Genomic DNA, 24754 nt, shown 5'->3' on the forward strand with positions numbered 1-24754 from the left:
ACGAGCCAACAAGATGCAGCAGCGAAACAAAAAGCGTTTGAAACAGCTGTTCTGTATTTTGAAACAGTCAATAAAATTCAGTAAATAGCGAAGCTGCTCGTTTCATTACTTTATATGCATGTAATAAATATACAAATGTCAATTAGATGGTAATCTGCAAGAGAAATTAGGAAAAAGAAAACAAATGTAATGTAATCTTTGATTCAGACTTGAATTTTTCAAAACATTTCACCAAAATCACCAAATCAGCTATCACTCAAATCAGGAACATTGCAAAGATTAGATCTTTTCTTTCTTTCAGTGGTGATGAAATACTCATTCATGCTTTTGTCTCTAGTTATTTAGATTACTGCAGCTCCTTATTTGCTGGACCACACCATGGACCGCCTACAGCTTGTACAGAATACTGCAGCAGGGTTCTTACAAGGGCTAGAAAATATGATCACATTTCCCCTGTTCTCGCCTCATTGCACTGGTCACCTGTGGTTTTTAGAATTGATTTTAAAATTTTACTGCTTGTTTTTAAATCTCTGAAGGGCCTAGCCCCATCTTATATCACTGACCTTCTCATCCCTTACACCCCAGCTCATTCTCTAAGATCTGTGGACCAGCTGTTGCTCTCAGTCCCGAGGTTCATGTCTGTGAAGCACTTTGTAAACTTGTTTTTGAAAAGTGTTATATAAATAAAGTATATTATTATTATTATTATTATTATTATCATCTGCTTATAATGATCACTCGGACAGATGTGATTCAGTATAAGTGGTTTCCACTTCCTAATTATATCCTCTGGAAATGTGAGCCACCTTCAACTCCTCTACAACCCCCTGGGGAGGCTTCTGTCTTACAGACCATATCCTGTCCCCCTGACCCCCCCCCCCCAATGTTAATTATTACTGTAGTGGAAAGATATTAGGGCCCATGGAGGGGTGGGGGCCAGTGGAAGAGCAAACTAACAAGTAGGCTCACATGGAGCAGGTGTTTCAGACAAGCTGGGACTGTCTCTTGAATTGTTTGTGGCTTTCACTTCCTTCCTGTTTTACACTCTGCATACTTGTGGCTCTGTCTACCACAACATCAGTGTTGATACTATCACCAGATTCAGCACATACTGAATTTAATGTAAATAACCACCTACTGTATGTATATAGAGTGACTTATCACGTTTCTACTCATAAATTATTTATTTCTGCACTCTGTATTGTATGTTTGTATGCATTTGTGTTGTATCCATTGTATGTTGTCCATTTGTTGTTTCTATATGTATGTAACTATTTTTTCCCTTGCTTGCCTGTACATAATAGTGATATATATTTAATTATCTTTGTTCATCCTTTACCTTGTGTCTTTTTTGTAAATCATGTATAGCAAAATGTAAATGGTTATTTTTGTTTGTTTGTGCTTTTGTGTTTTTTTTGGACAGTTGCAACATTGTCTGAACTAAAACACAGACTGTATTTCAGTCTGGTTTCAGAGCACCTCATATTAAAGAGTCAGTTGTTGATTTTGAGAATTGTTTTGGTTCTTCAGGACTTCAGTGCAGCTGTTGACACAATCAACCATCATCTACACTCTAAGTAAAGGCATTAGACAACATCAGTGTCAGGCTTGTACGCTAAAATAGGACATCAAAGTAAAAATGAGTTTAGTTTAACATCTCTTGCAGCTTTCGATAGAAGTAATATTATAAATAGGTGTGAATATCACATTTATAGCTTCTGTCATCTCGTTCCATCTTGAGGTAAAGAGTGAAATTAGCAAATGTCTGTACAAATTGTGCAATTTTCTATCATTATTTTTCTCTTGGCCATGCACTTGTCTTGTTGATGATGATGTTGTATTTCGGTAGAACAAACAGCTCATGCTTCCTGTCGAAACCAAAGCTGTTTTACCACATTGAGTCAATTGGTATTTTGTCAGTGGAATCGATGCCTTTTTTTTTTTAGCCACGTCCTTCCTTATACACAGACTAACACAGGTTAACAACATGACAGGCTGTAAACTTTTACAGATTCTTGTTTTGTGTTGATGGAAACAGAGAGGGATGATGGAAATAGAGGACAGCAGGATGCAGAGTGACTGTATTTCCTGATCTCAGCTCTGACGCTTTAGCACCTGTGTTGTATGCAGTGAAGGTGGCTAAACTACTGATAAAAAACTCAAGTCTTACAGGGAGAGACTGTAGACAGCTGTTTTCGGAGAAAAAGCTCTAAGAAGCCACTGTACACTACATGCTCAGCACCAAACAGCAAACAGACACAGCAGCTAAAGAGCCAGATATTTCCCTCAGGAGTTGGTAGGGAGCAAAAACAGCTAAGAAAGAGTGAATATTGGACTTTCATTCACCAGGTGGACAGACAAACGACTAACTAGCTCGCCATACCAAATTAAAAAGTGGTATGTCAGAGTTGTGTTCACTATTTGTTTCTGCTGAAAACAAGAGGACAAAAAATCAATTAATGCAGGTTCAAAGAATTTATAGGAGTAGTTTGAGTTTGAGTCTCATGTCCATTAAATATGACGCTACAGCCAAGAGACAGTTAGCTTAGTTTAGCACAAATACTCAATGAAATTTTGTAGGCCGATGTATCATGTCCACACTTACAAAAAAGCCTCCTGAAGCCATACCCTAAGTCCAACAGGAAGTCAACCATTTTGAATTTACCTTGCAATTTTTGCAAAGTTTTTGCCATTCGCAGGCATTGTATTTTAACAAACTCCTCCTAAGGATCAACCAACTTCAAATTTTGTCAGTGTCATCTTAAGACCTTTGTGATGAAAAGTTATCAAAATCTTGATTTTTCACAGAATGTTCTTGTCATAATGTACTGGTAAATTTGCATGTTTCACCATGAAACAGAAAGGTGTGGTAACTCCACTGGACTTTGTCCAGTCTGCCCCAAATTTCACAGGCTTGACTGGAGTCCAGGCCAGAACACACCTACATGTCAATATTCATTCATAGTCATAGTGCCTCCTACTGACAACAGCAAGTCAGCCTTAAATGACAAACATCATCCGATTTACATGGAATTTACATGGTGTGGTCTACGCATGACATACAGCAACATGATGTATAATTAGTGGGTGTTCTCTAGTGCCACATAGTGGACACCCTCATGCACCAAGTTTAGGAGCCATAAATTAAGTTATAGTTATTTTGGAATTAATTGTAAATAAGTAAGTTTGTGATGGGTATATTTTGGTTATTTGTTACTGTTATATTTGTTATATTGTCATTATTTAATGCACAATCACAGTGATTATTGATAGAATCAGGTCACTATGATATTCACAGTTAATATAAGCAGCTGTTTACCTTCATGGCGGCTGGTAAGAGAGAGAGAGAGAGAGAGAGAGGGTGAGTGGGTCGCTTTTTGTTTGTTTACCGCAGCTTTGCCTTTGATTGCTGTTATTATTTTGAGTATATTATATATTATATATTATATAAGTTGGAGGCTCCTTCTTGCATTATAAACCAGAGTAATGTGTTACCGACTGTTTGTCTTTTTTAACTGCAGAGTTCTTCAGTTGTAGCTGAGCTAGTGCAGACTGACTGAGAGGCAGGTGTACAAGGTGTCACAAGAGCTGATATGATATGAGCATGAATGACTTTTTCAACATTTCCAGGGTGAGGGGCCTGATTTCTGAAATGTTCCCTGTGGTGGATGCAGGGAAGTATAGGAAAGGTGAATAATAGTTAAACTTCTACAGTGATATTGGCCAGAGTCAGGGACAATCTATAAAATACTGCTGACTCACTACAACAGAAGTCAATTCATTTAATATTATTACTATAAATTTCACATGCTGAATTAGTTCATAATCAACTAAAACTCCACCTGCAGGTGTTTCCTGTGGTTTAATCCTGTGTAGTTCTGGGGCAAAATCCAGAAATATGCAGACATGTTATTTTCGTCAGATTCCTCTTTTCAAACCTCAGTCATTGAGGAGCTAGGCGCTGGTGCACAAGCCTTATTTCCACTCCCACAATTTGCAATAAATGAATGTAGACACGCCCTTAATCAGCTGTTTTCATACCAACATGCTGCCTGCTCCACCAGTCTGTAGATCTGTCTATTAAACAAACAGGAAGGAAAGTAACTGCTTGTGTTGCAGCAAAGTTCTCCAACAGCCACAACAGCTGTCATTAAATAGTAATATCTCATTATCATTTTTAAACACCAGAAATGTGATCAATGATTCATTTGTAGAGCTCATGTTGAAAACAGGGTCACAATTAAGAATAAAATAAAAAAGATTATTAACAGCAAAATAAAAGAATGATAAAACTGATCACACAAAGCAATTACCTTTGATTGATGGGTGCAGTTTAAACAAACAATATCTTATATTAATATTCTGTCTCTCACCTTGTTTAATCTTACATAATTCACAGCTGGCTCTGGGAAAACGTGTACACTCTGTTTTTATAAATACTATATGCATGTTTTATGTGCGTACACATCCTTTACACATCTGGCCCCCGGTGAGCAATGATGTATAAGAAAAGAATAAAAGGGGGAAGATGATGAGAATCGGGGGCGGATCACTTTTACCAAAATATTAGCTCAGGAAACGCCTGTGCAGACGGTGAATGTCAGAAATGAAAAGAAGAACCAACATAACCAACTGGAGTTAAATAATTTTACTGAGAATTTCTTCACCCTAGAACAACATGAAGAGTTTCCTTCTGCTCGTCCTCTCACTGATGACAGGTAAAAAAGGTTTATTACTGCCTGATTACTGACTTTAGAGACTGGATTGACAACTGTTACAGCTCTGCCTCTTCAGTAATTAACCAGTTTCTATACATCCTGTTCTGTGGTTTCACTTACAGCTCAACTTTTTTAAGACAGGCCACAGTAGCAGTCTATTTATTATTACAGTATAGTACTGTTAAAGCTCACTAACTTTAACCAACACTAAAGTACAACTCATTTATATAGATATATTTAAATATTTTGGGTAATTATTCAACTCAACAGTGATACAATCTATAGTCTGTTAAAAGGTTTTATTCTTTCCTGCCTGGTAGTTTATCTGATGTGATGTGAATACGCAGCGATCAAAGATGATGTTTTTGATTTGGATACTGACAACCTGTAAAAATTCCTTTGCACACAGGAAGTGATGCTTTTAAATGTATTTCTGATATTTTTTGACAATTAAATATAAAATGCAAAAATTATGCTAATTTATCAAGGATACAACAAGAAATCAGATTTGTTTTGTGTGATACCTAAAAGTAGAGACAACCAGAGCAGCTTTAAAAATCACATCTGTGGTATTTATGTTTCTTTCGGCGGCCATTTTAAGTCCTGAAAATGTTTCCTGTCTGTATGTTCGAAAGGGTGCAAGAACCAAACTCATGGTAACGATTATATGCTAACATAACTCAATGAATTGATCAATCAATTTTCCAGCTGTTTGGTTTGTCACAACATACTAGACATACAGTATGTGTGTAATACAGAATACTTTGTTGATCAAAATGATGATTTTCATACTAAAATAGCTCATATTACTACAATTAATTAAAGTTGAGCCCACATTTTGTAATTATTTTTGAAGTATTTTCTGTTTTCCTATTACGGCTGATTTGAAAAGTACAAGATAGAGACTCAACATGTTTTTAATAATTATAACCACTAAAAATGTCAATGCATGTCCACATCATTCATAATTTTGTTTTTATGATTCATATTTGTATTTATTGGCAGAAAGTCTATTATTCACAACTGCAGCAGCTCTGGGATTGTTTCAGTATCTGACATGATGTAAACTTTTCTCTTTGTTTAACCTTCAGGTTGTGAGGCCTCGTCTAAAGTGAAGGGATGCCGAGAAGGATGGGTTGAGTTCACCTGTGGATATCCTGAAACAAACAAGGATTATGAACGTATAAACATAGTTAATCCTAGAAAAGAGTTAATTGTATGGGATAAAAAGTATGTATGGGGATCAAGTGACAGAGTTTACCTGTATCCTTATATAATGAATAAAAGTGTCAGGGTGGTCATCAAACAACTTCAAGAAAAGGATAAAGGGGAATACCGGTGTGAATTTGAAACAAAACCAAAAACAGCCACTGTGACATGGAAATTGGAGGATGGTAAGAGACATTTACTTTTATTTTTAATCCATTAATGTTGCATCAATAAAGAGGATGTTTTGTTTAGATTTTACCACACATACTGTAGGTTTAGGTCACATCCACCATGTATAACAACTCATAATTTGGTGGCAATAGTCCTGAATTTACAAATTAGCTTGTGTATTTCACATCTCTATCCCACCACACCTTCCACATTCAACAGAATCACCCTCTTTGTCAAGTGTTTCATCATCTAGTTAGATAACCAAAAGAAATTAGCAGAGGTGGAAGTTGAATCTTTTGGAATAAAACACACTTTACACTATTACTGTAATGATTATCAATAATTATCGATTTGATTCAGAATTGATTCTCAATTGAAATATAGAAAGAGGGGCACTCTTTTAACTTACTTACTCCACTGACTTGTGTCCACTGAAATACAATATGAAACATAACTGACAGTTAAGCTGACTGGTCTTGATTGAGGTCACTGACGAACAGAAAAAAGCAGAGAAATGTGTAAACGGCTTTTTAATTTAGAAAAAACTTAACTGCATTAATTTAATTCTGACTATATAAGAACAATGAAATCAGGGCTTAAACTAGCAATTATTCTCATTATCGATTAATAATGTTGATTATTAATCTGTTGATTGTTTTCTTGATTAATGGATTAGTTGTCGATTAGTTGTCTGGTCTACAAAATGTCAGAAAATGGTGAGACATGTCGTTCAGTGTTTCCCAAACCCCAAAGTCAAATGTCTTGTTTTGTTCCAACCAAAAGTTCACAACCCAAATATATTTAGTTTACTGTCATAGAAGACTAAAGAAACATATATTCACATTTGAGACGCTGGGATCAGAGTAGGGTGAGCGATGCCATCGTCCATCGCCAATGGCTAACAGCCACGACCACTGAGCCTCTACCATCGTAACATCGTGATTAACGATACGTGTTCATTACTTGTTGTTACTTGTTACATTACTTGCCCACCGCCACCACCGTTTTTTCTTTTTTTATAGAAATAAAACCCATTTGGTTCATTTTTGCATATCAGCACCCAGGTTCATCAAAGAAAAAAAAACTCCCAATTTGTAAAATACTAACTGTGTTATCAATAATTAGTCAGACGACTGACGCTACAATAACAAACTGAAAGTGTCTGCTCCGTGACCATCTGCAGCAGCAGCAGAGTCACAGCACAGAGTAGCAGATTGAGACGTCTGTCCTCCCTCCTGCTCTCTGCTGTAAACACAAGGAGCTGCTCTCATGTCTCAACAAGTCTCGGTGCTTGTTTTTGGCAGAAACTCTCCCGTCTTCGTCCCCATGTCTGCGTTTGCTGGTTAACGAGGTTAACGTGAGTTAACCTCTATGGCGTTCCCTAGGAAACTCTTGGTAGCGTACCTCCTTTTAAGGAATAGGGCAGTGTGTATTTTGTACGTGTAGCATGAGAGGTTATGTGAGAGAGCGAGCAGCACAAAAGTGATGGTGAATGCGAGCGGAGCAGAGGAAAAGGTTAGTAGTAAGTTGTCAGTCCGGCATTAAATGTAGAGTACAGACTACAGTGTGTCACTTAATAAATGCTGCAGCTTGTCAAGACAAAGGAAAATCATGTCTGTTATTTCCCCCACTGCTGTAAAAGGAAGGGGCTAGCGTAACCTGCAAACACTAAACAGAGAAATATGTGGCTGCTGAGTGTCACAAGTTTTTTGCACCTATATTTTATGGTATTTTATTTTTATGAGGCACTTTGTAACTCTGGTTTAACACTATAGAAATATAGTTCACTTTCTTACTAATGTTGGTCTCTCTCTGACAACATAAAATTATGAACTAATGTTATTTCAAAAATTGATTTTTGGCATTTATGAATTGATTCAGAATCGTAGAAGATAAGAATCACAACTCTTTTTTCATCCACCCCTATTTATCATGTGTTATATTATTACAACATGTTAAATGTTGTACTTCTCTTTTTTCTTTGCAGTGAAAGATGGCTGCGAGAAGTCATTTAATCAAACTGCATACAAAACAGCTAAAACTACCATCACATGTGATTATCCTAACGAATACAACTCCAGTGTCAAGTTTATCTGCAAAGACAACAATGAAATCTGTGAGGAGATTTTATCAACACAATCTTCTGTAAAGTCAAACGGGACATTCACTCTCACAGACACCAACAGTGGCTTCAATGTGTCCATCAGTAATGTGAGATTACAGCATGCTGGTGTCTACTGGTGTGGAGTCAAATCAAATGAAGGAAGTTACAGAGTTTCACTAAGAAAAATACAACTGGAGATTAAAAGTGAGTAATACACTCCTACAACGTCTGATGTTTCATCATACTGAATATTAAGACATTGCTAGATTATGTTGGCAAATACATTGATAGACCTTTTTTGCCAATGTTTTATTAAATGACTTTTTCTATCTACCCACAGATGTTACTATCACCAAAAGATCCCCAACTATTGGACAGGATTTCACATATTGGTGTGATTACTCAAAGAATAAATTAATGCCCAATAATAAATTCATCTGTAAGGGTGAAGATCCATCTATATGTCAACCTCTATGGAACACCACAAACCTCGATACGAACACTGGGAAGTTTTCAATAAACAATGACAGAGCGAGGAGAAATATCACTGTAACAGTGAGAGACATAACAACTGACGACACTGGGACTTACTGGTGTGGAGCAGAAAACACTGACAATAACCGCAGTAAAACATTCTTCCACAAACTGGAGATGACTGTAGGTGAGTGGACGTGTTATTTTATTGCTAGGAGGTGATATTCAGTTCACTTCAAATCTTAATTTTCACATGCAAAGAGAGCAGTTAATTGCACTGTACAATGAAATTCTTATTTTGTGCTCCCCTCTGGCTGCCATGGATAATTAAACTGAAGTTGGGAATTAAATACAAAACTATGAAAAAATTTGAACTATAAACACAATATATAAAACCTTTACAAGATAAAATTACAAAAGTAGATACAAAGAAAAAAAGAGACATGTAAACACAATTTATAGTGGTTAAGTCTGATTGTACATTAATGTGCATCGTACTGTATGTGCAAATATCCCTGCATGTGTAAGAGGGTCCGTGCATGTGCAAGGTATGCAGAGAAGTAGTGACTGAAGACTTCAATTCAAGTATAACCAAAATCTGACCCTGGTTCAGATTGTAGGAGGCTAAATGATTGCTAGCATTAAAAGAAAGCCACAGTTTTGATTACTGTTTGATTTACAGTAAAGGGTGAGTGTGTTTTTGCACAATGTGTAAAATGTCTAGTTATTACAATACGCACAAGAATGTTATTTTTAGTCAAAGATTTAACATAGATGATACATGAGCTGTTTTGAGTCATGACAGTCCTGTAAACTGTAACATGTTTAGTTACACTTCATGTTCACCAGCTGCAGTTTACAGGACTGTTGTGACTCCAGAAGGCGAGTTCATTGATGGGCTAGCTGGTTCTGTCTTGTAGTGAATTTAACAGTCTCATCTACAACAAGGACAGACTGAAAATGACTCAACTGTGATCTTGATTTCTATTTGTTGACGAAGTATCATCTCTAGTTACATAAGTTGAAGTGCTGGGAGTCGACTGAACAGTTCCCAGATTACACTTTGTTCAGTTTGTCTCTACCTGCTGTGTAGCTAACGCTAGCTAGCAGCAGTCTGCAGGTATTAGGCTAAAAAAAATTGAGATTTGATTTTTTTTGGCCATAAACCCCAGCACTAATGATATTTCATCTCATCAAGCTGTTTGAATAAATATGTGTTTTCCACCTGCTGAGTGTCAAACAACATGACTCAACAAAATCATAGGAGGAAACCAATAAAAGGAAGTGGTCTCATACTACAGGAGGGTGTGATGTTAATCTTCAACTCTAACAACTTTTCTCCTGAATGCAGAACATTTTCATTTCCTGTTCTTAAACAAACATATTTCAAACTTACCAAAAGCTTCAGTTATTTAAACCAAACCTTAACTTTAACCTTAACCAAAGATTATGATCTTAATATTACCCCAAACTTTTTTTTAAATTAGCTGCTTCAACTACAACTTTACACCAACAACAGCCACAGACGTTGATCTTAACTGTGTTTACTGCATCTGCAATAATCTGCATTTCAGGGTGTGTGCTGTTTTTATGAACTGTAAATGTTTCAGTGTGTTTTCACTACAGTGATGCAACATTACAGCCATTTTCTTTGTGTGATCAGCCACTCTGTAGCATTTGGCTTTCTATTCAAACCGCAGTCAACTGTAATATCCTGACTGACAGAGTGAGAACACTTGCAGTCGTTGTTATTTATACTCTTGATTTCATTTCCTGCACGTCCCTTTCACCAGATTTCAGATGAGCATGCTGCAGTGACAGCGAGACTCAGCAACATGTTCAATCAAAGCTCTTAAGAACTGATCAGTTTTGAAGTTTCTGTTCATTTTATCTACACATGAAGTGTCTTAATTTTAAAATTATAAGTTGCTCAGTATTTATGCTTTATAATTCACACTTAAACCCTTTTTTTCCCAAGCCTGTCTTAAAACATGTCTCACATGCCTATCTACACATTGGAGATGTCATTGATCATGTAATTGTGATCTGTGGTGAAGAAATCCATTCCTAAAGCAGATTTTTAAGAGAAGGGGACAAAATCCATGCTCCTTGTGCTGTGTAAAAATACAAATGTAAGTTCAGCTGAAGCTAATATGAGGCTACCTGCTGACTATTTCTTGGTATACGCAATGGGGCTTTTTTATTAACCTCATGCATTTCAGCAACAAGAAAGTGCTCCTACTCTGTAATTTTGTCTTTCAACTTCCTGTCTACACTAGAAGTGGGGATTGTGTACAATGACATTTGCTGCTTGAGATTACCTTGTGCCTACATGTTAACAAATATTTGAACTATTTTATAAAATTACGTAGATAAGATAAAAGATTAAAAAATACTGAATAAATAAACAGTTTTATTTGGCAGGCTTAGAACAATTGTATTTTTCCTTTTCTGTCCTTGTTAATTTATAAATGCACACATACAACCTGAATGTATTTCTTTTTTGCTTTCAGCACCAACACCACCTGGATCTGTGAATCATGGTGAGAAAGCACATTTGATATCTTCAACCTTAAATGTTACGTATTTGAAAAACATTTTTGTTTTAATTTCTGTAAATTCCTGTTAAATTTCTTGACAGACAGCTTTGAGTGATAATTCCATGTGTTCACTGTGTTTTAAATGGTGCTGGACATTTTATGCGTTGGTGTAGTTGACCTTGCAGGTGACGTTCGGGTAGTAATAATGATCATCTGTATAGCTGTGCTGCTGCTGCTGCTGCTGCTTGTGATAATTGTGATCTTCATCTACAAACGTAAGGTTCATTAACAGACTGCAGAACTTGAAACACACACATGCATACTGTACACACAAAACCACATTCATGTACTCCTCTATCCTGTGAAGATGTGATGTCTAAAAAAACAAAACAAAACAGACAAACTGTAAGACGTCAGAAGTTAATAGACATGACTTTTATCATGTCAAATTTTGTCGACGTATTATCTTTGCTCATTTTGGGGGATGCACACTTAAATCCTATTCAGTGAAACCAAACTACATAGATAATTATAGATAGATTCTAAGCTACATAGATAAGCAACTGTATAGATAACAACTTGACGCAAAGTGCTGTAATTAATCCACATCATCCTTCTGCTCACTTTCTTTTTTCTTCTCTTTCTTTTCTTGCTTTCTCTCTTTTTCTGTCAGGATTTTCATGTTCAAAACCCACAAGGAATGGAGCAGCAGCACAGCACATCAGAGAGGTTAGTATAAATGTGTCTGTGTGTGGTAGTACTTTATAGGTGGTATTCATATTGTCAGTAAAACAAGAGCAGTACATAAATGATGCCAGACTTTTAAGTATTTCGGTTGTAAATATAAGAGAGAGCTCCCAGGACTCTTGTTTCATAGAGATTAACTGTCAGTTGGCCACAACAATGCAGTGTTATGTTTTCACTGCAGTGCAATGACAGACTCTCTTTAGCTACGTGTGGCAGATTTGTTATGAATATTCCACTTACAGTGTTCTGATTCAGTTAGTGTATTACCACCTCTGACAGCTAACAAACCAACAAATCTCTTACCTGTTATCTGGAGAGCCTCTGACATGAGACAGAAGCACACATTTTAACCGACTTTCCAGAAAATCAGCAGCAACAGAAAATTTGTTTTAGTGTGCGGTTCTATCCACTGCTGTTATGAGAATATTAGGAGTTGGGTCATCAAGATAAACTGTTGTTGGCACTAACTCTCCAGTCGGTGCCATTGAACCGTTGCAGAAGAAGAGAACACGATGAGATGACGTAATTAAAAGAGCAGCAGTCAAACCCCAAACAGTGAGAGACGGTGTAGAAAACATGATGGAAACATGACATTTCTGTTTGTCAGAGTTTACACTAGACTTTTCTTTGATGGCCAATATGGCCGTTAATATTCCAGAAACATTTTTATACTATGGAGCTCCGGGCTGATCCGTTTGCTTTACTGTGTCAATGCTGGATGTAACGTTACCTGAGAGAAAGCAGTAAGACTTTTCAGAGTCGTGTTAACTGCTGTCGAGCCAAAGCGCAGGGCTGCTGCTGGAGTGTGCAGCTTTTGAATCTTGTGCCACACTTAGTCACATGACCAAACTCAGTGAGTCTCTTAGTGTATATACAGCAGAGGCAAAACCAAACTTTTGTATAAGTTTATATTTAAGATGTCTTGGCAACAAATCCTATAGGTCACACAATATTAGACTATTTAAAATGCTATTAATTAATTTATTTATTCATTTGACCATTGGCATATTCCCCACCAGACATTTTGGCCGTTGATATTTTCATCTACCGGACAACTACACGTGACACCAGCAAAAAGCCGCCATGTGCCGATTAACGTAAACCCCGTTTCATGTGTTAATTTGAGGAACGTTACAGTCTCCTCATCAAAGTTTTTGTCTCTACAGTGGAAGCTTGAGTGACATTTAATTTGTATGTCTCATATACATCATCATTTATTCACTACGTCTGTTTACATGGCACTTTGTCACATTTTGCTTTTATTGATAAATCAACATTTTAAAGACATATCCTGCACATTTCCAGGTTTATATTTTATCCTGTGGCTCTATTGGAATATCTTTACATGATTTCCAGTTAAAAACTCCTGATTTATATTATATTGGCCCTTTATGCAGCCCCTCAGTTCAGCCTCTGTCTGAAACAGGTTGTTTTAGCTCCTGTCTCTCTCAAGCCTCCTGATGAGCCCTCAAGCTGCCCATCGGCAGACTTTCACCGGCTACAGAGGCTACATAAATAAACAGTAGTAGTAGGATTTTACTTCTTTTTCTCCATTCTTTACTCAAAATATAAACATCTCAAATACAACCATTTATGTTCGAGCCTGAATCTGATCTGAAATATGAGAGTGGACAACGTGAACAATCCATGGATGGATGGAAATGCACCTGGTGTTTAGTCTTCCATTATCAATATGCATGACTAAATAAGACATATAGCTGTAAAGTATAACAGAGTTTTTTGTCAGTGAGTAAATTCTACTGAGGGAGTGCAATGAGTCGTCCATCACACTGACACTGTGTCCAACTACCAAATACTTATTGTATGTTTGAATATCAACTACTCACTCAATTTTTTGTTCTTCCCTGGAAGTATAACGTCTATGAGGAGGTGCAGGAGCGCCTCCAGGAGACAGGCTCAGGAAATGCAGTGGAGGCGATTTATGCCACTGCCAACTTTCCCACAAACCCCTGCGCCTCAATGCATTACTCCACCATCATCTTTCAAAGCAGCACTGACAAAGCTAATTGTGAAGCGCTGATCCCCAGACCCAGCTCCTCTGCCTGTGAATATTCTATTGTGAGGAACAGTCAAAGTCCAATCTACTCTACTGTCTATAAACCATCAAAGACTTCAGAGGATCCTCTCTTACTGACAGTCAACAAGACACAACAGCAATGAGGACGACCCAGGCAGGAATTCATTCAAGATTCATTTTTGATGGTTTGTGGTTGTTTACAATGAAGCCCAGCTCAGACTGTAGGAATTAACACCTCAAGATATTCAGTTTCTGGGCCCAGTCAACTTAAAACAGGATTCACTTCCACATTGTTTAAGTCACCAAGGTTTGGTGACAGGACTGATTTGTAGAGACTAGATGAGTCCTTATGCTCAACTGTGAGACAGTTTGAATCAACAATAGAGTTCAATTCAAGACTTATTGTTGTATATGCTTGTTGTATATATTGTTGTATATAGTGGCCGATAAGTAACAAGGAACTGCAGTACAGAAGTGTCAAATATAATATATATGTCTGAGGTAATTCAGTTTGTCCACCAAAGAGCACTGACAACTAGAGCTGCAATGATTAGTTGATTAATCAATTTGTTGATCAAAAGAAAATTAATCTGCAACTTTTTGATAATCAATTAATCCATTTAGTCATTATTCAATCAAAAGTGCCAAATTTTTGGTTCCAGCTCCTCAAATGTGACAATTTGCTGTTTTTCTTTGTCATACATGACAGTAAATTGAATATTTAACATTTTAGACAAAACAATCAAATTGAAGACATCACTGTGGGCTCTGAGAAATTGTGAATGCTCTTTTTTCAAATTTCTTTTGGATTCTATTGACTAAATTCTTAATCAATTAATCCAGAAAATAATCTGCAGATTAATCAATAATGAAAATAGCTGTTAGTTGCAGCCCTTCTGACAACCCTAAATTATTTTCATATCTCTAAAATATTGGTATTTGTTTTATATATGTAATGTTAATGTAATGCCATATATTTTTATATATTACTTTTGTTTTCAAGCACATTGAGTTTGTGCTATATAAAAAAATTTGACTTGACTTGGTATTAGCTTCAGAACTCCAGTTTTATTTTGGCATCCTTTGTATTCCTGATGCAGTGACTTTTTTTTTCCAGCTCCATTAATTAGGAATAAAATACAAGAGCCTGTCCTAGCTCAGCTACAAGAGCCTAAAGTGTAGATTTGGGTTTGTGTAGAATAATAAATCAAAAGGTTGAAGAAGTAGCTGCTACCACTGTCTCAACAATTACTTGTTTGTAGTTTATGTGTGTAGTTTAGTTGATTGACAATTTTTGCTCCAAATACCAAACAAAAATGTGTTAAAGCTAAATGAATCTGATCTTCTCATTACCACTTCATTAAATAATTATGTGAAAGAAGTTCTTCATATTGATGAATCCACAAAGACTGATTATCCAGCTCTGCTGCTTTATGGAACTTTTCAGCCTCTTTTAGCTTGCTGTGTGTCTGCTGCTGTGCAGGTTTTTGTGCTGTTAAGATAACACCTTTATAAAGTCACAGGTACGAGTGTAAGACATTGTTCACTATTCACTATATGTGTTTGTAGTGTTGATCGAATGTCTAGTAAGAATTATTAGAACCTATACTGTGGACTGAAAATATGCTGAAAAGTGGTGTATAATCACTAACTAACAGCTATCTACAACCATGCACTGCAAAAACAGAGAATGAATGAATTAAGTGTCTGAAATGCTTTTTTGACATCTGGCACTAAATAATCTTTTACATGACTGTTCTTCTGTCCCCTTGTTGCCAAAAATTGATTCAAACATATTTAAGGCCACTGCCTTAAATTGGTATGTAATGTGATATTAAAAAGCACCAAACATTGCTGGTTTTTGTGACTCTTTATTTCTATACAACTGAAAAAAGAAACCTACATGTTGAAGAGAAATGTTTATTTATCACATGTTGTTTGTGGTCGTAAAATTTAAATAAGTCAGACTATGACAAGAACTGAAATGAGTTTCTTACAATCAGTATTACAATCTGCTATCTAGTGAAAAACATTGCTCTTTTCAAAACCAAAGCAAAAGTCTCATCCTATCAGATCAATGCGTCCCTTTGACATTACTTAAAACATTTTGAAACATATTGCTTATAGCTCATGTTTCCTCCCTTCCTGTAAGCGGTGTTTGTTGTGTTTTTCTTTCAGTAAATAGCGAAGCTGCTTGTTTCATTACATGTAATAAATATACAAATTAAATATCAATTAGATGGTAATCTGCATGAGAAATAGAAAAGGAAAAAAAAGAAAACAAATTGGTTATAATAATCATCCGCTTATAGTGATCAATTTAACCTGGACTGCTGTGATCACAATAAGCAGTTTCCACTGTATAATTATATCCTCGGGAAGTGTGAGTCACCTTCAACTCTTCTAAAACCCCCTGGGGAAGCTTTTGTCTTACAGACCATGTCCTGTCATTTCCTGATGATTAAAATGCCGTCCAGAATGATGACTTAAATTACAAGGAGCACAGTGAATATTTCATTTGCTACCCCCCTCCCATAATGTTAATTATTATTGTAGTAGAGGGATACTAGGGTCTGTGGGAGGGTGTGTGTGGGTGGGGGGGAGGAGGGGGCTCACATGGAGTAGGAGTTTCAGACGAGCTGAGACTGTCTGGTGTTTTGTTTGTGGCTTTCACTTCCTGACTGTTTTACGCTCTGCGTACTTGTGGCTCTGTCTTGCATTGCTGTCTACCACAATGTGAGTCTTGATACTCTCACCAGATTCAGTACATAGTGAATTTAATATATATAACCACCTACTGTATGTATATAGAGTAACTTATCACTTTTCTACCCAGAAAATATTTATTTCTGCATTCTGTATTGTATGTTTGTATGCATTTGTGTTGTATGTATTGTATGTTGTCCATGTGCTGTTTCTAGATGTATCTATTTTTTCCCTTTCTTGTCTGTACATAATAGTAATATATTTAATTATCTTTCTTCAGCTTGTTGTCCTTGTATATCTTTCTGAAGATTGTCCTTGTTGTCCTTGTGTATCTCTCTGAAGATTGTTGTGTGTAAGTACATTAAGAGCACATAGAAACCAAATTCCTTGTATGTGTAAACAGACTTGGCCAATAAAGCTGATTCTGATATTAGGAGTCTACTGATGCTGCTATATGAGTAATCTGCAACATTGTCATGATTGTCTCATTGACTCTCTATAATCAATTGACATACTACTATATCAAGCATAACAAATTCAAGTTTTACTTTTGTTATACTTAAGTGTATGTTTCCCCCTGATATATCCCAAAATACTTGTTTATGGCTGCTATAGCTGCTGCTGTCCTGAGATAAATACGCCCCACTGATTATGGAAAACGACTAAATCTGTTACCACAGTTACGCAGACAACACACAAATTTTCATAACCATATCAACAGGGGACTCTGGTCCAATACAAGTGCTGAGTGAGTGCATTGCATTGATTGACTCAGACCTGACTTTCAACAGCCACATTAAGACAATTACAAAGTCAGCCTACTATCACCTGAACAATATATCAAGAATTAAAGGACTTATGTCTCAGCAGGATTTGGAAAAATGCGTCCATGAATTTACCTTCAGTAGACTCGACTACTGTCTTCAAAGGTCTCCCTAAAAAACTGATCAGACAACAGCAGCTGATTCAGATGCTGCTGCTCGAGTCCTCACTAAGACTAAGAAAGTGGATCATATCACTCCAGTAACGCTGGCTTCCTGTCTGTCAAAGAATTGATTTTAAAAAACTGCTGCTGGTTTATAAAGCACTGAATGGTTTAGGGCCAAAATACATTTCTGAGCTGCTGCTACGTTATGAACCATCTAGACTTCTCAGGTCATCTGGGACAGGTCTGCTTTCTGTCCCCAGAGTCAGAACTAAACATGGAGAAGCAGAGTTCAGTTTTTATGCTCCACATATCTGGAACTTTTATTATCCAGTTATATCTGTCTTATTCTATTTTAGCTTCTTTTTATTTCCAATTAAACACTTTTGTATTTAAATGTCTTTTTACATTGCCTTGTGTTGCTTTTATGCTCAATGTAAAGCACTTTGAATTGCCTTGTTGTTGAAATGTGTTATACAAATAAACTTGCCTTGCACAAAGGTAGGTGTGTCCCTCCCATCAAATCATCAGGCCTTTCTCTGCTTTAAGGATAAGGCTTTTGATTTTCTATATTTTTCTTATTGTCAACAAATCTAATGTGTAGAGCCATAGCATACACATACAAGGATTGCGTGTATATAAGATACATCAGGCTTTGGACATACACATAATCCTTGTAAGTAGGGTGAGTTCATTGTTGGTTTGGCTCTGCACATGAGATTTGTTGACAATAAGAAAAGCTGAAAATTGACAACCATATCCTTAAGTAATCATAAAATTTGCAGATTACCTATTACATCAGTAATTGTCTCCTCATACTAAATTCACTATCTGCTAAATTTGAGTTTTTTGTTTTTACTTTGGTGCCATCTGGTGATGACGGGGACTGACATCATGGTAGACAGCAGTGAATGCTGCTCCTTTTCCACTCACAAGCACCTTCTCATTTGTCAGCCGAAAAACTTGTGACATAAATAATAAACTATTAGATAATTATAGTACAATAATGACATAAAATGTTTACTCATCATGACTTGAATCTACGCAGTTTCATAGTCCAGTTTGCAATGCTGCAATAACAGCAGTGAAAGAAAGAAAGAAAGAAAGAAAGAAAGAAAGAAAGAAAGAAGGAAAGAAAGAAAGAAAGAAAGAATTGTGAAAGGGGTAGACCTAATGACACAAGAAATACCAGTGTGCAGAAACTAGAGACAACTACTGGAGGTAAATAATGTGACAGAAATCCAAACTAAATGAAGATTTCTTTCTCTAATCCTCCCTGAAAAAAGGTTAAAAGTTCACAGTTACCTGATTACTGATATTAAGAGATTAGACTGATGATCGTTACAGCCCCAAACTTTCAAAACCAAGAGGCCAGATACTTTGCAAAGCATCAAGCCTGTCGTAACATTTCCTTCCTCATTTAAGTTATTCTCTTTGTCACACAATAATTTTTTTACCAAAGCGGATTGTGGAAGATGGACGCTCATTTCACAGCTTTGTCTGCCCCATACAGGAGGTTTTACACATGTTCTGACAATCAAAGGAGCAATAATAATAATAATAATAATAATAATAATAATACTAATTCAAAGTTATTTTCTTTGATTGACTTACACATATTTTAATTCAGTTCAGTTTAAGTATGTAAATTGCATTAATGCTGATTTCAGTTACTGTCAGTTATTGTAATGCAATTACACACAGTAAAACATTACACCACCGGGAAAAGCAATTACTGTAGATTAATTATTACCAAAACTTACTAAATCAGTAGGCAATAGACAGTAGTAAAATCATGAAAAAATGTTGCAGATTAAGCCATATAAAATATTGTAATAGTCAAAGTTTGTGACATATGAGAACCTGAACATAACCATGGTCATCACCACTGTTGTTCCCACATTCTTTCCTTCACCTGTGAATTATGAGAACAGCTTTTGATTAAGAAGGGCGATATATTGTGCTATTTGCAGTGCTGAATATTAATTTATAGTTTGTTGGGAGGAAAAAAATACCAATTTCCCCATTACGGATTAATACAACCTCATTTCCATTTGTTATTTCATTCCCTCAGTCACTTGTTTTGCATTGAGGATTTGTGCAGATACCAAAATTTATGATGTATAAAGTACATAACGTACTTATTTACAACAAATTATTAGTAATGATGAGGCTGCACCTATTCAAGTGATACATTTTAATGAGAAGTGTCTTTTTAAGTATACTAAACAGATTTTTTCCTCTTGTGATGATGAATTAAGTGCGACTGTGTGATGAGTTAAAGTACTGTCTAAAGAGGAAGATGATATGACTAAGTCTGAGTCAAGGAAGAAAAAATGGAAGAATAAAAAGGAACATGTTGTGGTGGCGAGTACTTTTAAGTTAACGAGGAACAACAGCTTAACAGACCGTGAAGACCAACCAACTGTACAGACCAACCGCAAGAGAATACTGAAAAACCAACATCTGACTGAGGATATTGGCAACAAGATGAACACAATGAAGAGCTGTCTTCTACTCATCCTCTCAGTGATGACAGGTAAAAAGATTACTACTACCAGACTACTGATTTTACAAATTAGACTAGCAGTTGTTTTAGCAAACCCATGTCAACACATCCCAAGTTCTAGTTTGGGTAACCATTCATGTTGTATCAGTACTGTTTAGAATGACACTCAACCCACAGTACATGTGGTAGTCTTACATCGATACTCTATTATAGCTCCTCACCAGCAGCCAACTAAGTACAAGACTCAACACTCTACTACATCTTCACTTGACCATGTGTATGTTTTGTTGTTGGCTTTATAATTTGAATATTTCACTCAGATATGTGAGTGAAAATTAGAGTGTGCGACTGAAAAATTATTTGTGTGATTTGTTCATGTCCCATAAAAAATGAATTGGACTTTGCGTTGGACTTATTTTACAACTGTGAAGATCTTGGTCACAATTCAATTTCAGCCAACATACATTATTGTTATTGATTCAATTTCAACCTCAAAAATGGAGTATTGGTCGGGCTACAGCAAGAAATTTCTAAATTGTAAAGGAAATTTATGGTTTTGTGTACTATAAATGTTACAATACAGCCTGTGTATGGAATTGCTCCTCAGCTCACATTGTATTCTTTGTTTGTCTTTTACAAAATGGAGTAAAAATAAAATATATCATCAGAATCTATTTTTCCAACATGATATTGTAAAGTTGTTCAAGAGTTTATGGGCCACACTTGCATCTACTCAGTCTCCTTTAGATTAAAGTTTAGTTTGTGGGACTGTTAGGAGACTATGGTGAGGGATAGTATTTTTCAAACTCACAGAAATGTTCTCTCTGGCTTTGGCATTAAGTAGCATCACACTTTTAAATAAGCCGGGGGTGATTAAATGAGGAATTTATAAAAAGCAAGTAAAGATATGTTTACATAATCCAACCATGACGTTGCAAAGGTGTGGATAACTTTCTCGGTTTCATGGAATAACAGGATGGATCTAAATTTCTGAGCCGAAGGAAACACGGCTGAACCAGTTTAGTAATGTAATGTTTGTTAATTTATTGCACACAGGCATTTTATGGAATCCAAGGTACGCTAAACTTTCTCAACAATAAGATTACTGATGAAAGTCTGTTTACTACAAAGAGTCACACAGTGTATGTTGCATTAAGAATTAATTTAGATTAGAGCAGTGTCTCTGTGATTGTTGTCTGATTGCATCTAACATGATGGGAACTTTTCTCTTTGTCTAATCTACAGCCTGTGAGGCCCTGTATGAACTGAAGGGATGTGAAGGAGGATGGGTTGAACTCACCTGCAAATACCCAAGAGCAAATCAAAACTATCAAAGTATTGAGGTTGTTAATCCCAGAGGAACAACCACACGAAGTAATGAAAAGGATGTGTGGGTAGAAGAAGGCAGATTTTCAATGTACCACGACACAAAAAATAAAAATCTAAGAATGGCCATTAAGCAAATTAAAAGTGAGGACTTTGGGGAGTACCGGTGTAAATTTGACCAAAACAACTCATCCTCTGAATCCGTGAAACTGGAACTGAAAGCTGGTAAGAGACTCTTTTTTTTTTTAGAATAGATGAATGCTGCATCAATGTGAAGGTTTTGTTTTGTTAATAATAATTAAAAAAAAACAAAAAAAAACGTATTACATAAAATGTAAGAGATTTCATAACATTTTCTATGCAGACCCCACAAAGGCAAACATCAATCCATACATTGTAGATAACAGATTTAATAGTAAAAAAAGAGAAAAGAAAAAAACCCTCTGATATCATACATGTAAAGTTTAGTTATTTTTGTTGTTGTTGTTGACTTTTCTTTTTGAGAAAAATTAAAACACAAAAATAAGAAATAAACAGAAACAAGAGCCGAAACCCAACAGCACAGACTAACAAAATGACACCATCATCTCAAGAATGCCAGTTAAGTCCATCAGCACAGTAAACAGTCCATGACACCAAGAGACCCGAAAACAAGATCAAACCAGAAGAAATCAGAAAAGAAATTAAATTATGCCTGAAATGCAATATTTAACTCCTAACACAAGTTTTCTCCTTTTATGAAAGACAAGAACTAATTCAAAACAAACAAATATGATTGTTTACGGTTATGCAAGTTGGCTATCATTAACTCAAATTATGTGTTCTGTCATTAAATTAAAGGACGGGTGCACAATTTTCAAGTCTGCCTTAAAACAACAGTCAGGAGCCTAAATGAACAGTGAAACCTGTTCTTCTTGTTGTAATCATTCCTCCTGTTCATACTGACCATTAGAAGATTCCCTCATAATGCACTTACAATGTAAATGACGGGGGACAAAATCCACAGTCCTCCTTCTGTACAAAAATGTATTTAAATTAAAGTTTATCTGAAGCTAACATGAAGCTTCAGTCAAATCAAGTAGATATCTTTCAACATTACAGTCTTTTTAGTGCCAAAGTTCCTCTTTTTGTTACTATACTTCCGCTGCAGCTCAACAGGGAAACACTATCTAAGGAAACACAAAGAGGGAATTTGATGCTAAAAAGATTGTAAATGTGGTAGGGCTGCAACTGATGACTATTTTGATAGTCGACTGGTCATCGATTATTGAAACGATTAATCCACTAATCAGATAATAAATCATACAATTACTCAAAGGCACTATTTAGCTACCAGCTGTTATATTTGGCTTGACATTGTTTTAGCCATGTGCTTACTAACAATAAAGACAATAGAGAATCTTCCCTCAGAAATATGTCTTTTCATAAACTTTGCTGCTGTTTAGGCTACCACTGATACAAAAGATAAATCCACAGTGATGAAATGGCAGGACACTCCATGGCTGGTCCACCTCAGCTGTCAATGTGAGGGAGCTGTTGACCTCTTTTATGATCTCCTTCACCTTTAAAGACATCAGAAAAGAAATGATTTTAGTTCAAATTTTGAAGTGAAAAGATCCAAGCAGTCTATAAAGTAAATATTCAACATATCAGTTATGGATTTTTATTTACATCATTGTTGTCATTTTATGATTTAATCAAAATTAAATTATTGATCAGTGGTCTTAATATTATTTATTTATGAAATCTGTTTATTTCATTGCTTATATCAAATATATAATTGCTATTGTTTGTGTGTATATGTGTACACACTTACCTTCAGAAAGGCTGTCTCATATTTCTTCTCCATCAAGTAGGTGAAAAGGGTTCGGGATGGCAGGGTGTATTCAGGGTTTAACTGGTGAATCATTTTTTGAAACCCCTCACCATCAACCATGGAGAGTGGCCTCATGTCATTGACCAGCATGTTTAATATTGAGTTTGTGAGGGCAGTTGCTTGCTGTGGAGTACACGTCTGCCTCTTTTGCAGAAAACCATCCATGGTACCTTTAGTCTTCTTAGTAAGACTGCATAAATTTGATTAAAAAAGCCTCATGACATTGACCAGCAAGTTGGTGAAGTTGATTAAAAAAAGAAATTTGTCAGATAAAATAGTAACATTACTCCTTTAAACTTAAATATGCCAGTAATGCAAAACAATCTAAAAAATTGAGAAAGGATACATTCAAGCAATATTTTGTCTTGACTTATAACATTAACTTGTGGGTGAGGGACTGAAAATGTAAACAAAAGTGCTGGCGTAATGTACCAATCGTGCCAATTAACACAAAAAAGAAGTAAACAAGTGAAATAGAGTACTGCATCATTGTAACTTTGAACTGTGAAGTTAAATAATACAGTTGATGTTCAAAAGAGATATAAGTCTCGTTTTTTCTATAGCACTACAGCACTATATTAATGTTAAAAGCCAAGACAACTCCATCTATACAGCTAGCTATCTAGCTAAAAAGCTAAATATCTTACCAAGGCGAGTCTACATTGTCCTGATCTCAAACATGCCTCCTCTTCAAATGCTCATGCATAACAGACTTGCTCCCGTGATACGTGAGGTCAGCTTTACAAAACTTGCAGGTTATCTTTTTTTTCAGTGCGACGAGAGTGAAATGCTTCCACACCTTTGATATTTTGGGACGAGAGGGTGTTAAATCAGCCACCGCCATTTTGCTATGTCGTTCACCTGTCGCCTCCTGCTATTCACTGTAACGCATGTGCAACTCTCAGCAGAGATAGGTAGAAAGCGAGATGACACACACTACAAAAAATTATGTTGTTCAGCTCCACAGCGTGAAAAAGACGCATGATGATGCAACCAACAATTATCGACAATCAAATTCGTCGGTGACTAATTTTGTCATTGATTTTCTCATCGTTGCACCCCTAAAATGTGGCAGATATCCACTTGATATGATTAACTCAGACTGCTGAAGCCTTATATAAGCTTCACATCAACTTTTAAATGCATTTTTGCACTAAATGACCGTGTGGACACACACTACTCAGAAATTGAAAGACACAAAGATCAAATTCCAGATGAACAGATGAATGCACATGATGCACCCTTTACTGTATATGAGTGTGATGATACATTTCCATCCTGTGTTAGCACAGTATTAAAGTGTTACATTTGATGTTTTCTTTTTTCTTTGCAGTGAAAGATGGCTGCCAGACACCATTTAATCAAGCTGCATACAAAACAGCTAAAACCACCATCACATGTGATTACCCTA

At 36.1% G+C, this 24754-nt stretch overlaps 1 protein-coding gene across 1 annotated transcript; it reads left to right on the forward strand.

The window, feature by feature from the left end:
* The first annotated feature begins 4582 nt into the window (after window positions 1-4582).
* On the forward strand, window positions 4583-14729 carry LOC121894008. The gene is made up of 8 exons (XM_042406286.1): window positions 4583-4718; window positions 5810-6112; window positions 8086-8406; window positions 8543-8863; window positions 11190-11219; window positions 11390-11491; window positions 11890-11945; window positions 13836-14729. The coding sequence occupies exons 1-8, from the start codon at window positions 4679-4681 to the stop codon at window positions 14142-14144; spliced, it is 1482 nt and encodes a 493-aa protein (XP_042262220.1). The 5' UTR covers window positions 4583-4678; the 3' UTR covers window positions 14145-14729.
* Window positions 14730-24754: the final 10025 nt, after the last annotated feature.

This window comes from Thunnus maccoyii, chromosome 3 (genome assembly GCF_910596095.1).
Source record: "Thunnus maccoyii chromosome 3, fThuMac1.1, whole genome shotgun sequence".
In the NCBI taxonomy this organism is placed as follows: Eukaryota; Metazoa; Chordata; class Actinopteri; order Scombriformes; family Scombridae; genus Thunnus; species Thunnus maccoyii.